We start from the raw sequence: 14,998 nt of genomic DNA, 5'->3' as shown, positions 1-14,998 counted from the left end.
CGTGTGCAATAGCGTAATTGACTTCAAAATTCAAAGTCATACTTTAAAATCTGTGCTTTAATGTATAATTCTCACATTTGTAATACTTTGGTCAGTTAATAATATTATTTGAATGAATTCAATAAGCCGTTTCATGTATATTCTTGAATCACTTAACTAATCAAGGTTGATGTAGGATATAGAAAGTAATTAGTAATGAGTAACTAAATACTTTTTGGACAGAGTAATTTGGACAGTAATCTAATTACACTATTGAATATGTAATGAGTAACTAGTAATTAATTACTTTTTCAGAGTAACTTACCCAACACTGATCGTAATACACAGTCCTAACTGAAACAGTGTCGCGCTGCGGTCTACGCGTTGTTTAAGCGACATACACCGGTAATGCGGTATATTAGAAATTCATATCATGACAAAAATACACACCGTTATTTGGTTTGACCCGGTATATCTACCATCCCAACCTGTAGGCTATTACAATTTGTCGCAATGCGAATACGCCAAACGTCTATGTTGGTGAATCTCATGAAATCAAGGTTTAAAGATGACAAACATGATTTTCTTAAAAACAATTGCATCAACAATTCTCTTTATATTCATTTGACATGTTCAAAGGCATTCATTTCAAAACTTTAACTAACATTTTAACATTTTTTTCTTAATGTGCAAGTGAAAACAGCGGGAAGCATGTGCACTGTGTGGTCTAGGAGTGACGAGACACCTCAACAGTTTTGAAAAGGTGTATTTTACATGTTATTTAGAGTTTGTGTGGTGTCAACCACGCATCTCGCAGTTTGTACACATGATAGCTTGTCAAAAGGATGCTATATGAATGCAACCATATCAAGCACAAAATATTGCATACCCAAGTCATTAGGTGCAGGGCTCGAAATCGCGACCATTTTAGTCTTATGTGCTCCTGAAATGTAACGTGCGACCTCAAAATATATTTGGAAGCATTGTGCGAGTGAACATTTTGTTGTGGTGTAATCTGTTTTAAGTACTGTACAGACAATCGCTATTACTGCACACAGTGCATGCTATGAGCTACAGTGCCTGTCCCAGCCATTCCCAGAGATTGCGTTTTTGTATTCTGAGGCGCTAATTGTTCATGTTTAGATTTGTGGTCAAGCTTGCATTTACTTGCTACATCATACAAGTGTAAAACCACTGGTCATTAGAAATATATCAAGAGATTTTGTAAGAAACTTTTAAGCTATTAACAATTACTTCTATTTCTTGGGCACACTGTTTTTTCTTCATAATATTCAGACTAGGGATGCACCGAATATTCGGCCACCGAAAATTTTCGGCCGAAAATGGCCCAAAAGTGCATTTTCGGTTTTCGGCCGAAAGACTTTTATCACCGAAACAATACGGCCGAAATGTTGTGATGACACAAACAGATACCGCTCCTTTGATGAATCTGTAGCGGACGTTATTCCTTTAATCGCAGCACTAAAGCGTCTCCTAAACTGCATGCACCCTCAGGGCTCTAGAGTGCGACCAATATTCCTTTACGTGTGTGAACCAGAGGTCGCGTAATCCCAAAGATTCTTTGTCATTGACAGATTTTTTTACCAGTGACGCCGTCATTCTGGCAGATTACAATGAGGGCAATTTGTAAACACCCGTTTCCCTTCAGCGTGATATGGTCGTGAAGCGATCTACGTGTCGTTGTCATTTGTACTGACTAGACATGTGATGCGATTTGGGAAAACCCGTCGGGTGTCGCGCTGGGACGCGGTAAAGACAGTTCACCTATCAAAGTAAACCACATAATATGAAGAATGAAGAAGTATTAATGCACATTTTCCGCCAGTCCTGTGTAAACTATGGCATGCAAAGTTTTTTATACAATGTTTTCCCCTATTACAGCACCAGGAGTTATGCCCGCTCCACTGCTCACGCGAGCCGGACCGCGATCGCGAAACATACAAGAGATGATCAAAAGTCCAGACACTATGCGCATGATAAACAACTTAAAACTTGCTTCACTGCTTATACGTTGATGTCCGTAATGTTTCCTCGTGTTGTGATAATGGCAGAGCTCTCGTTCTTTAAATGTGCGCTGCACCATTTTCATTACTTTCGTTTTATTCCAACGGTTTTGTACAGTATTTTTATAGACTTCAACACTAGGAAATGTTTTTTTTACTAAATTGTTATTAGAGTAAGTCTCTTACCACTGTAAAGTGTTTTTTACTTGTGATATTGGACTGTTGGGCTTTTATTTTCATAACTTAACTTTAAACACGTTTTTCTCCAAATTCCGTTCCTGAACATCATAGCGCTTCAGACGACAGAATAAGTTGGTTATTCTATTCTTAGGCTACTTATTATCAACTTTAGACATCTGCAATTCTTGGTGCATTTGTTGTTGTTAAAGTTCTACAGTTAACATATGGGCTGTGGGAGTCTTTGTTTGGATACACTATTATGTTGAAGGCCTACAGAGAAAATATTGTTGTATCTTAAGCAGTTGCACTTGTTCTGAATAGACTTTCTTGTAGTAGTCCTACAGAGAAAAATGTCAAATGCACTTGACCTAAATGGACTTTGTTTTCATGAGAGAACATTTAATTGTACAACTTTTCAGCAGGCCCAGTAGACCTGTACATTATTATTTAATATACACATGAGTGGGGTCAAGTTAAACATCTTAGTTTAATTTTATTTTATACTGTGCATTGTTGCAATGTGCTAAATAAATATTTGCATAATTTGTAATTGATTTATTCTTTGAAACTTTAATATTTATGCAATTGCAATGCCTTGATTTTAGTTAAGTTAGTACACAGTAAGAGCCATAAATGCAAGGGTACTAATAATTGGCCAAATTTCTTTCGGTGTTTCGGTTTTCGGCCTTGGTTTCCTCTTTTTCGGTTTTCGGTTTCGGCCAAGAATTTTCCTTTCGGTGCATCCCTAATTCAGACATCTCCATTTCCCCCGACAGATGGACCTTACCATCTTTTAGTGGAGCAACAACTTCTGCTATTTCACAACACCTGATCAATGCATTGTCATAAGGCCCTGCAAATTCACACTGATATCAGGTAAGGCAAGTACAATGCTTTTATGTTGTATACTGTGTTCATTCATTCATCATTCAATAATAATTATAAAAAAAAAGAACTTAGCTTCTTATATCACCACTGTTTCATGTGTTGTGAACTCATATATGACAGATTTACAATCACATGATAGACATGTTAATACGTGATAATTGTACTTTTAACACACTGCAAGTAACTTTGGATGAAGGTGTGTGCTAATGCATAAATGAATACAAACAACAGCAAAGAAAATCTAATTCAGCAGAATCAGTGGCCTACATGTACTCACAGGCGATGTAGGTAATAAGAGCGAGGGCGATCAGGATCTTCATCATTCTTCTATTAATGACTGTGATCATCCAGCTCATCCGCATCATCCTCCAGCACACAAGGCATTGATCTCTTCCTCACCGCTGCTGCATCTCACTCTCATTCATCACTCGCCTTCATATGCCTTACATGATATTTTAACCTGACACTTATGTATTGAAAGACTTGTCAATCTGATTCGGGGTTAACTTAATCAAGCATATATGTTGATAACAACTTCTGTTAGATAGTAAATGAGAATTTCCATGTGAAATCAGTAACGTTATGTAGTCTGTGAACTAACACGTAGCAAGCTAACCAATGTTATTTCCTCTCAAAACAGGCAAAACGATGTCCGCATCTGTCAGGTTTATATTCGGGAGGCATTTAGGTCGAAGCAGTTTATCTGTTAAAGGAAGTAAAACGGCATTTTCCACGGCGTTTATTAGTTAGCAGTGTAGCGTCATAACTACATACCTGCAGCTAGATCGCTAACTTTTATATTTCTACTCAATACTACCGGCTTATCTTGAAATTCCTGGTTTAGTAGTAGGTCCTCAGTTTATCGATAATCTATATAATTAACAAAGAGTTCAGCTGTGTTCACTTGAAGTGGAAAAAGACAACGCGTCTCCGCACGAGCGTCTCTAAGCAGGATAACATAAGCGATGATGTCTGCGATTGATTACCCAGGCTGCCGCCGTAGCAGGAAATTAAATGCATTTTGTATGCAACGTTTTTAGCTTAAAGACTAGAAGTCATCACATGAACTTATGTTAATATTTGATTTGTTATTTTTTGTAACGAAAAAAAATAATAAAAACATTCGCATTTGAAGTTTCTTTTGTGCGTTGTCAGAGGAAAGTAATCAAACGCAGATTTATTCACCTTGAAAACAGTGGCTCATTCATGAATAGCTTGAGGGGAGCAAATCTAAAGTTCAGTGATTTTCCACGTTGGCTCACAACCTTATGCTTCATGCCTTTGGTCATTGGATAAGTTTCCTGCGTTTTATTTCAATAAGGTTGAATAAAGTTTAGTTTTAACTAGTTTGCCATATCATTTCCTATAGACCGATTAGCTATGGCACGTAAATGTTTTAAAACACATTTTAATTATATTATAATTAGCAATTTAGCTATTTGAATATTAGAAAAATTTAACTGTGTTTTAAACTGCCCTTGTGTTTTCACTGTCTTTACATTGAGTAGGCCTAGTTTACTTAAGTGAAGTGAACTATTTGTCAGGTACGGTGACCCATACGCGAAATGTGACCTCTGCTTTTAACCCATCAAGAGAGTAGTGAACACACGCACAGCAAGTGTGGAACACACGTACACTCGGAGCAGTGGGCAGCTATCACTGCAGCGCCTGGGGAGCAAGTTGGGGTAAGGTGCCTTGCTCAAGGGCACCTCAGTCGTTACCCGCCGGCCCTGAAGATCAAACCGGCAACCTTTTTGTTCACGAGCCCGACTCTCTAACCATTAGGCCACGACTGGTTAATGCAGTAGCAAATGCACAAGATAAATGGATATCTATCAAAAATCAGCTTAAAAAGAAACCTGTTTCACGTGTTTACATGCATAGTAATAAACCGGCTACTCATAAACCACGTTTTCATGGAAGTTTGACACTTGCCGGGTTTCTCACATGCACTGACGTCACCGTCGATAGTCGGGAAAAACGGTTAGAAGCTGTATTTTTATATCTCATCTCATTTCCGCAGCACCTGCATATGCAATAATAGTTAATCATTTTGATGTTTCTACATCAACTGCATGATTAGAGGGAGCAGACTTTTATGCGTTATTTTACTATTACTTCCGTTTGACTTTTACTATTGCGCTGTCAGACATGCGCACCTAAACAAAACTAAGAGATATAGTGGTAAAGGCGTTTACATGCAATGTAAAATCGGAGTAATGTGTAAAAAACTACCTCTATCAAGCGGGTTTTGCTTACCTCGTTTATGCGCTAACCCCAATCAAAGAAACCCGTTTTACGCGTTTACATGACCTACATGTTATCAGTTTATTAAGCATAGTCGGAGTATGACTCTGCATGTTAATGGACTCATTGAAAGACACTTGGTAATATCCCGATCCTTTTCTAATTCCTCACCAGCATATGAGTGGTTTTACATTATAATTTATAATAGGCCAACATTATTTTCAACCCAGGCCACAATATTTTAGCTTTGTGCTGCATAAGGGTTGATTCACATTTTGGGTCTTAAACTGTGCGGAAAATGTGAGCCGCACTGCTTTTTTAGGGGCTGATCAGACAGAACGTGTTTCTTGCTGTCAGGTGCTTTGTCCTCTGAGGCGCTCAAGAATGCTCAACTTTGGGCAGAACACTGCGCCTGACGCGGGCGTTTACAGCCGAGCTCCTGCCGCTTTCAGCGCCATAAAAGCACCTCGGTAGAAACAGAACTTCAGATGCTCCTTTTTTTAATTGAGTTGGCAGGAAACTTTTTTGCCGTCTGCTTCGCCTCACATTTTTGGTGGAGTGCTCTGAGCGCCTGAAGTTGAAAAAAACTAAAATCTGAGAAGAAAAGCGCTTGACGTCATGCGCCTTTTTCCCATTGTCCAATCGAAATTAAGAAGAGGCGGCCTTCGAATGTGGTGATGGAACTTTACGGTTGTTTGAAAAATTCGTAAGACTGCAATGATGAAGGAGAAACAAGTGTTGGCTGACGCCGGTAACCGAGCAAGGTCAGAGCAAGCGTTCTCTGCTTGTACCCTTTTAAAGTTTCTGATAAACTGACAGTTAACAACAGCAATTAGAGCGCTCACACTATAATCCTTAACCGACAGGACAGCTGTTTCGATTGTTGCCTAGCAACATAAAAAACGCTGCTTGCAGCTCTTTCCCAAAAGCCAACCAGAGCAGCACGGCGCACCTCGCGTTTTCAAACATGAAAAACATGTTCTGTGTGATCTCTCACACATGCTTGGCGTGTGCGGCATTCTGAACAGCTAATTTTTTTATCTCATTGTGGCGCTGATGTGCCTAGAAAAGGAGGTGTGTCGCATCGCATGCATATCGAGATCGGATACTGGGAAAGTCTATCATGTAGTGCAATTATAATTATATCCTCTAGATAATACACCATCTCTTTTTTATACAACTTTTTCTGTAAATGATATTTCATTCTGCTGTATATAGCATATACCTTGTCGCACAATAGTCTATTCTTATTTTTTACTTGTACATATTTATTTGGAAAACAACATCTTTTTTAAATGGCCTTCCCAGTGTAGTTATATTTTCCTCAGTGTGGCTGGTTTCAGGGAAGGGCATAAGCTACAGATTTACAATGTGCAACATGATTTTGCACTGAGGCACCAGGTTTTCTTTTTAAATGTTATTATTGAATCGTGCTTCTGCAAGAAGAAAACGATGTTAGCTGTTTATTGTCCATATTTAAGATGAAATGTTTCGAGAATAAAGTCGAAATGTTTCGAGAATAAAGGCGAAATGTTACGAGAATAAAGTTGAAATGTTACGAGAACAAAGTCTAAATGTTTCGAGAATAAAGTCGAAATGTTACGAAAATAAAGTTGAAATGTTACGAGAATAAAGTCGAAATGTTACGAGAATAAACTCGTAGTAATAAGGGCTGCACGATTTGAAGAAAAAATCAAATTGCGATTTTTCTGACCAAAATTGCGATTTGCGATATAAAATGCGATTGGCTACAATTGAAAAAAAAGATCTAGGTTTGGTTTGTTGGTTTTAACAGCATGCATCAAAGAAAGACCAAGCATAATCACAAACTATTGTAACATTATGCCACTGTTTATTTTAAACCACTTAAACACTGTGGCCATTTTTCTTTGGCCAAGTTGTCATGCAAAAATACCATGACAGATTTAGAGAATAAAAACAGTATCTTAAATAGTTAAATTAACAAGTATAAACAAAACCTTAAACTTTTAAGATCCCAAAAACACTGTAACCTATTACAGTTAGGTATGGCATTTGTTATTTCGCAATGCCTTCGTGAAGATTTGTCGTAGGGTGTGCTACTTTCAAACGCGTGAGCAATTGAAGTTTGCTTGGAAGTTTAGTATTCTTATAGCTCACTATGAGCAATCCAGCGTGAACACAACTGGACATTTAAAATTTTATTTTTAACGTGTTTAGTTAGATTACACACTGTAACTAAATCTAAATACTTTAGAGTTCTTCAGAATGCTAATAAGGTGACACAAAGTGACCTCCAAACAGAGGACCTGGCTTCCACATATAACTTTAAACAACATCAGTTTTCCACAATGTATCTTAAAGCAAAGGAGCAGACAGAAAAAAAAAAAATTGCTGATGCTCAAGAAGAAAACACAATGCATTAAGAGCGAGGGTGTGTAAACAATTTTGAATTGGAGGCTAAATTTGACTTATTTTGTCTTCTTGTAACATCTCAAACATCACATCTAACTAATCACCAGCTTTTTAAAAAAGCTAGGTTGCTGCTGGAAGAGGTGTTAGTGAGACCGGCAGGTGGTGCTCATCCTGTGGTCTATGTGTGTCCTTATGCCCCAGTATAGTGACAGGGACACTATACTGTCAAAAAGCACCATCCTTCGGATGAGACGTTAAACAGAGGTCCTGACTCTCTATGGTCATTAAAAAGTCCCAAATTCGCCCATTCGCCTCTATACATCATGGCCTCCTAATCATCCTCATATGTACTAAGTGGCTTTGTAACACTGTATCCTTTCCACCAATAAGCTGGTTTGAGGTGGGTGTTCTGGCGCAATATGGCTGCCCTCGCATCATCTGAGCAAGAGTTAGCCAGCATTGTATTTGCGCATTACCATTGGAATCAGAGGGGCAAATGAATGGCAATATGCTGTTGTATATTAAAATAGACTTGATAAATAGTTTGTTTTCAAGCAGCAGAAAGCTTTTTAAGCGTACATACAGTAAGATCTAGTGTTGTTTGCTCTGCTGCACATAATAGCACCAAGTGAATAAAAAATCGCCTCTATACATCATGGCCTCCAAATCATCTTCATATGTACTTAGTGGCTTGTAACACTGTCTCCTTTCCACCAATAAACTGGTTTGTGGTGGGTGTTCTGGCGCATTATTGCTGCCGTCGCATCATCCAGGTGGATGCTACACATTGGTGGTGGTTGAGGAGATTCCCCCTTCCATATAAATTGCTTTGAGTATCCAAAAAAAAAGTATTTATAAGTGTAAAAAATTATTATTATTATAACATCCATAGGTATCAACCATAGCTTTGAAATCCACAGGTATTAAAATTTCCGAAAAATGGGATATCCTTTCTTTGTTGTCATGTTTTACTGGAGTAAATGTAATGTTTGAGCTTACTCAACAATACAAATGTTTTCATAATCAACCTCAGTCAGCTTGCTCTTGAGTGTTAAGGACCAGCTAGCTCCTTTCCAATATGGCAGACAACCTACAGATAGCAGCCCATGGAAACAGATGATAATGCGACATCTAGTTATTTATATCTATGCACTCTCCTGGTGTCTACCGTTGCCAAGCAAGCAGGAATGTAGAGGAAACACTGTAGTGTTGGTGTTTCAATGTGTGTGTATATACCAGTTCACCTTACTATTTGCATGTGGACCATGTATTGCACTGCATACATTTTCCGATTAAAGAATAACGATTTAGTTTTTTTTCAGACTGGGGACATTTGCTGCTGTCTGAACCCGTGTGCAATTGTCCCTGGCGTCCCTCTCAGCATGGGTTTGGATGGACACATTGGACACAGGATTCTATTGAACCCTGGTGCGTTTGCATTCATCTTATGTCTTCACAAACGTGCACAGTGCATAGTAAACAGAACACGGGTCAATATTATATTGTGATTTTTTATTCACTATGTGCTATTATGTGCAGCAGAGCAAACAACACTAGGTCTTACTGTATGTACACTGTAACGAATTGCTGTAAAAACTACAGCATTATTTTACAGAAGCTGACTGTTTTTTAAATAATACAGAATATTGCTGTTAAGTGCAATGCATTCTGGGGTCACGTGACGGATTAACTCATATGTACAGAATATTGCTGTAAATTTCAAATCTACAATGGCGGGATGATCTTCGACAGTCGAGATTGGGGTAGTGCGCAAAATGAGTGATTCACACTTGTGCTAAGTGACTTATTAATTTTTTTTTCCATATTTGGTAACTATCATGCTGGTAACTTTATATAGAGGTATCTACATTCGCGTTTCATATTGGTAACCCCGGATTCAACCTCCATCCGCGGGGACCGAAGTAGTCTTGCGCGGGGTTTTAGCAGCGCCGTCGCGGTAAGATTTCAAACATTCTTCGTCGCTATAGCACCTGAGGACAGAAGTTGTTCATGTTATTTAGAGTTTTTGTTCACACCAGGAGCGAAGGCGGTATGTGAGAAGCTACAGTTCATTGTATTAGTAAGTTGACGGTTTTTTTTTTAATGTTGAACATCGCGCCCGCCATAGACACGGTGAAAGTTACATGCTTCGACTGTTGGGATTCACGGGAACTTAGTGTTGAATACCACACTCGGTCGTGATTATTTTGTGGTGTTATTCAAATGTGCAAATGCAGTCATCCGTTAAATCGAGAGCCCAAATTAAAACGAATCACCAAAGCTTGAGGTAAGTCGATGTTCACGGAGGATAGCCCGGTTAAGTGATTAATGTACGTAATCAGCTAGATATACAGTTTATGTATCGGAGGCCAGATGAGAGCTTGAGCAAAGGACGTTACCGACACCCTCATCGTTAGAGCAGGCCTGTCCACCAAATAGGACCGTTCGAGGGTGGGAGTGAGACTGCCCGTTATAAATACCAGTGTGACAATTTCTTGACCATGACATCCCTAACGTTAATGGCTTACATTTCTGTATAAGTACGGTTTTAAGTGCAAGTTACTCTGTGTAATTTGCTTAGAGTTTGTTTGTAGATTCACTTATACTTAAATGTACTTTAAATGTAAAAAGCTTAAAGATAAAAGTCTATAGTAACTATTAACTATTGTCACATGTGGTATTGTTTGTTTTAGGACACACTTGCAGGCCACTGGATGCTGACAACTGAAGGTTAGGTTTTGTGTATTCAATCTTGAGTACCAGGATGGGGCAGCGTGTATCTTGGAGTCCAATGAAAGGTATTAGTTGAACAACTTCCTTACCTGCATTTTATAGAAAGACCTTTAAAACAATATTTCATTATAACATTTAGTTTTTCCTGACTCTTTGTAGATGTTAATCCAGAGAGTGGAACAAGAAGAAGCGTCATCTAAAATGCCAGGATACAGAAGAAACAGGTTGCAGTGAACCCACATGTTGCCGCTCTTCTAAACATAATGATGAATTTTCAGTGAAATCGATGAAAAGTAAGAAGCACGCACACACACATAGATCTCATCATTGAATTACATCATTTTAATATTCATTGTCTCTGACTCTATATGTTGTCCTCTGTTTTTCCTCTGACTATAAATATCTAACATTATTCTCTTTTTTTTCTTTTCCATAGTTCTAGCTACTTTGTTGTGCTCTGATGGATCAAGATGTGGACCGTTTTACAGACTCACATGGGCTTTGTTTTGCGATGTTGTTACATGATGGTTATGTTGGTTAACGTGTTGTTTAAACATGAATGTTTAAACATTCCTTGTTTATAGAGCCATGTTGGCTACTATGAAGTTGTAACTGAATAAAAATATTTCATGTACAACAAGGTACAAAATTTGTCTGTAATTTATTTTTGTATCAATTAAAAAATAAATAAACACTGTCCAATTCAATTCAAGTTTATTTATATAGCGCTTTTCACAATGTGTATTGTTTCAAAGCAGCTTTACAGGGGCAAACAGGAAAAACAGAAAAGTTAAAACACAGCACAGTGCATGGTATTTATACAACGAGTAAGATCATTCTAATAAATAATATCTAATTTCTAATTAAATAAATAAATGAATGAATGCAGTCTCCCGGTGAGCAGGCCATCACTGCCCTGCTGTGGCGAGGAACCCAAACTCCAATGATTGATTAATGGAGAAAAAAACCTCGGGAGAAACCAGGCTCAACCGGGAGGGCCAGATCCCCTCTGACCTGTCATAGCTGCACTCAAACTGGTGACAAGTGATTTTAGTTTAGCATTTAATACCAAAACATACTAGATATACAGTGATTATGTATTTCTTCTAAATACAGTAAATTAAAATCAAGCAATTGGCTGTAAAATATGCAGCATTATACTGCTGCTATTCAAAATTACAGTTTTTTCCTGTATTATGCAATTACAGAAAATGCCTGTAAATTAAATTACAGTACTGTGGCTGAAAAATTGACAGTAACTGGCTGGCAACCCTGCTGCCAGTAATTCACTGTAAATTTTACAGGATTTTTTTTACAGTGTACGCTTAAAAGGTTTCTGCCCCTTGAAAACAAACTATTTATCAAGTCTATTTTAATATAGAACAGCATATTGCCATTCATTTGCCCGTCTGATTCCAATGGTAATGCGCAAATACAATGCAGGCTCACTCTTGCTCAAATCCAAGGTGAATTACCATCAATATCATCTCTTACATATGTTTTATTTAAATAAATACATTGTAATTTGCTAAAACGCATGCGCACGGTTAATTTACCGTGAAGACATAAATACAATAACATTTGAAAGTTGCAATAAAATTATATCTGGTGCTGTGCCACCTTAAATGCTTTAGACAACGCTGCTTGTGCAATTTTTCAACGATAAATAATATGTTTAGGGTTCCCACAAGCCAAATTCCCTAAATTTCACTGACTAAAAAGTTGAATTTCCATGACTTATAATGAATGAAACCCAGTCTTCGAAGTGGTATTTTCTTAGCCACAGCTCTTGAAATGTACATTTTCCTGGCATTTTGCCTTAGTTAATATAGCTACAGGTGACTGCATTTGACTTAAATCCAGAAAATGCACGTAAAATGTTGTTTAAACATATCTGTGTGTCAGAAGTGCGTCTACAGAACCACCCTAGAAGGATAAAAATCCACCCATTAATTTTTTTTAAATCCATATAAACCTCAAATGTCCCCTTGAACAAGCTGTTGGCATTCTCTCAGTAACTTGACGTCACATTGATTGAACCCTCCCCATGACTGCTGATGCACTCTGTTGTCTCCCCACTCATCGAGTGGTACACTGTCCGCCATTGTTTTCACGCTGGACTGCTTACAGTGAGCTACAAGAATGTTTTTGTAAAAAAGATGTTTGGTTGTTGGATGCAAGACTGAACATAAGTCTTCATTTACTCCCTAAATCGAGCCTGTGAAGATGCTGTGGATTAGTTTTATTTCTCAACGGAATCTGCAGAAGATATCTGGTGAAGTCACTTTACACCGTGATGCTTCACATACAAAAGTTATCAAAATGCTGGATTCATAACAGTTTTTAAACATGTGACACGTTTGGCCCATTTATTGTCACATATAAAAACAATGTGCATGTTGTAAAGACATAATGCGAAACCAGAGTCCTCATTTTTTTAAGAATGGACGTGTTTGTCTTATGTACTCTGTGTTTGGTTTTTAAAGATGAGACATTGTTTCTCATTCCCTTAATGATCAATCGCCTCAGTTTTGTTGTTGGCAGCACCAGCTCACACAGCCCTGTGCTTTCTTTTGGGAAGGGGGCGGAGACTAGCAGCTCATTTGCATTTAAAGAAGCACAACAAAACAATCTGTTTTTCCTCACAAGCAAAAATGGACATGGAGGACACAGTATAATGCAAGATCTGTTGTGTAATTTAAGCTAAAACTTCATTGACATATTCTGTGGACTCCTAAAATGTATATTACATGTTGTTAAAGGGCTACATTTGGGGGACTTTAAGTGATTGCCAGGTGACAAGCGGGAAGGGAAAAAAATGGCACTGAAGATAACCATAACAATATGAAAATAATGAAAAATGAAAATACAGTATAGAAAAATTACATTTGGTAAAGGAAGCTAGAATTTAAAATGACAAACAAAATCCCCTTTATTCCATGACTTTGACCAAAAATGTATTAAAATTCCATGAGTTTTAATGTCTGGAATAGACCTTTTAAAATTCCATGATATTCCAGAAATTCCATGACCCGTTGTCAGGATTCCATCACCATCTCCCTCCACTCATTCCCTCACTCCGCCCACTCAGTCTTTCACACGCTCATTGTCACCCGATTACTAATCACTATCACCTGGACCTCATCAGCAGTGCACCCATTTATACCAGAGACCAACATTCACTCATTGTCTGATCTCATCTACACATGACACAGACTCACTACCATACTTACCTGCATTCCTAACTGCGATCCCGATCTTCTCAGCCTATCTTCATCCCGTCTTCCAAGGAACTTCATCATCATCATCATCATCTGCAAGATAAAGAGAGAGAGAGAGACTTGGTTAGACTACTGATAAGTTATCATCTGTTATTTCATCTTACTGGTCACTCACCTGTATCGCTGTACCGATCCATTCTGCAAATTAAAACATCTAAACTTACCACTCTATCTGCTTCGTCTCTGCCAAACCTGACACCCGTGGGAACCCCGTTTTTACAATCACATCAAAAGTTATGTACACATTTATATTGAACACATATATAATAAACATACAGTACAGTGAAATAATAATAAAACTTGGTAACAGTTTATAATACTGATCTATTATTAACGAATAATTTCACAGGAACAAATGAGTAATTAAATATCAAGAATCTATCCATTACTGTTAATTAACAAGAAACTTAACAAGCTAGTAAGTAATAGCACACAGATGAACGTGGTAGTTCACTTCTAACCAATCAATAACAACTATTCTTTTCATACTTCCCAGAGAACTACTGAAAAAGTTAAATAACTTATGCAAACTAAACAATAACTTATGTTGGACAAATTACAGTAAACAAAGCAAACAAATACACAAATATGCAGACTTGCATTTTTGGAATAATAAATGATTTTGGAGTCCATATGATATGCAATTAGTTTTGACAACAATTATTAAGTCACTTGAGTAATCCTGCCCATTTGATATCATACACATGAAAATTTTAAATTATGATTATGAAGCCCATAGCACGTCAATTTGAAACAAACTTGTGCAGATACGCAGTAGTGGCAGATCAAGTCTGCATATACAGTATATTGTATTTGTTTACAGTAGAAGTTCAAATTCTATAGTAGTGCCAGTAATTTGTCCAACATAAGTTCTTGTTTAGTTTTGCATAAATTTTAAATAAATAAAAATGCCAGCAAAATGTGGAATTTCCATTCAGTTCAATAGCAGTGTTTATGTTCAGTGCCTCCAACATGGCCGACTTCCAGGTTGAACAGGCGTGGTAAGTCTAGGATTTTTGTCATGTTGGATCATGATTGGGGTCTCTCACAGTTTGAAACCCTTATAAGATTTGAAAAATCTTTTGTTGAGGCCCCGGCATTAGTTAAACACAGCGCCTCTTAATGCAGGAAACCCTTTAAACAACATGTGTCCTACTGAGATGTGACTTTCGGTATGCACATAATTAAATGTGTTGATTTACGTTACACTAATGTATAACTCAATTCCTGGAGGGCTGCAGCTCTGCACAGTTTAGATCGAATCTGTCATGA

At 37.7% G+C, this 14,998-nt stretch overlaps 1 protein-coding gene and 1 long non-coding RNA gene across 2 annotated transcripts in view; one reads left to right on the top strand and one right to left on the bottom strand.

The window, feature by feature from the left end:
- uxs1 (UDP-glucuronate decarboxylase 1) overlaps nucleotides 1-4,040 on the bottom strand; it is an 81,983-nt gene extending 77,943 nt beyond the window's left edge. Inside the window, exon 1 of the mRNA XM_056754946.1 lies at nucleotides 3,349-4,040. Coding sequence (XP_056610924.1) covers nucleotides 3,349-3,436 — 88 coding nt within the window. The 5' untranslated portion in view covers nucleotides 3,437-4,040. The remainder of the gene's footprint in view (nucleotides 1-3,348) is intronic.
- Nucleotides 4,041-9,408: 5,368 nt separating this feature from the next.
- Nucleotides 9,409-10,980, top strand: LOC130427927 (uncharacterized). The gene is made up of 3 exons (XR_008907375.1): nucleotides 9,409-10,510; nucleotides 10,605-10,738; nucleotides 10,882-10,980. It is a non-coding gene; the product is annotated as an uncharacterized LOC130427927 (long non-coding RNA).
- Nucleotides 10,981-14,998: the final 4,018 nt, after the last annotated feature.

The sequence above is a fragment of the Triplophysa dalaica genome, chromosome 8 (assembly GCF_015846415.1).
Source record: "Triplophysa dalaica isolate WHDGS20190420 chromosome 8, ASM1584641v1, whole genome shotgun sequence".
In the NCBI taxonomy this organism is placed as follows: Eukaryota; Metazoa; Chordata; class Actinopteri; order Cypriniformes; family Nemacheilidae; genus Triplophysa; species Triplophysa dalaica.
Note: the sequence above shows the minus strand (reverse complement) of the source record. Positions and strands in the feature narration are given on the sequence as shown.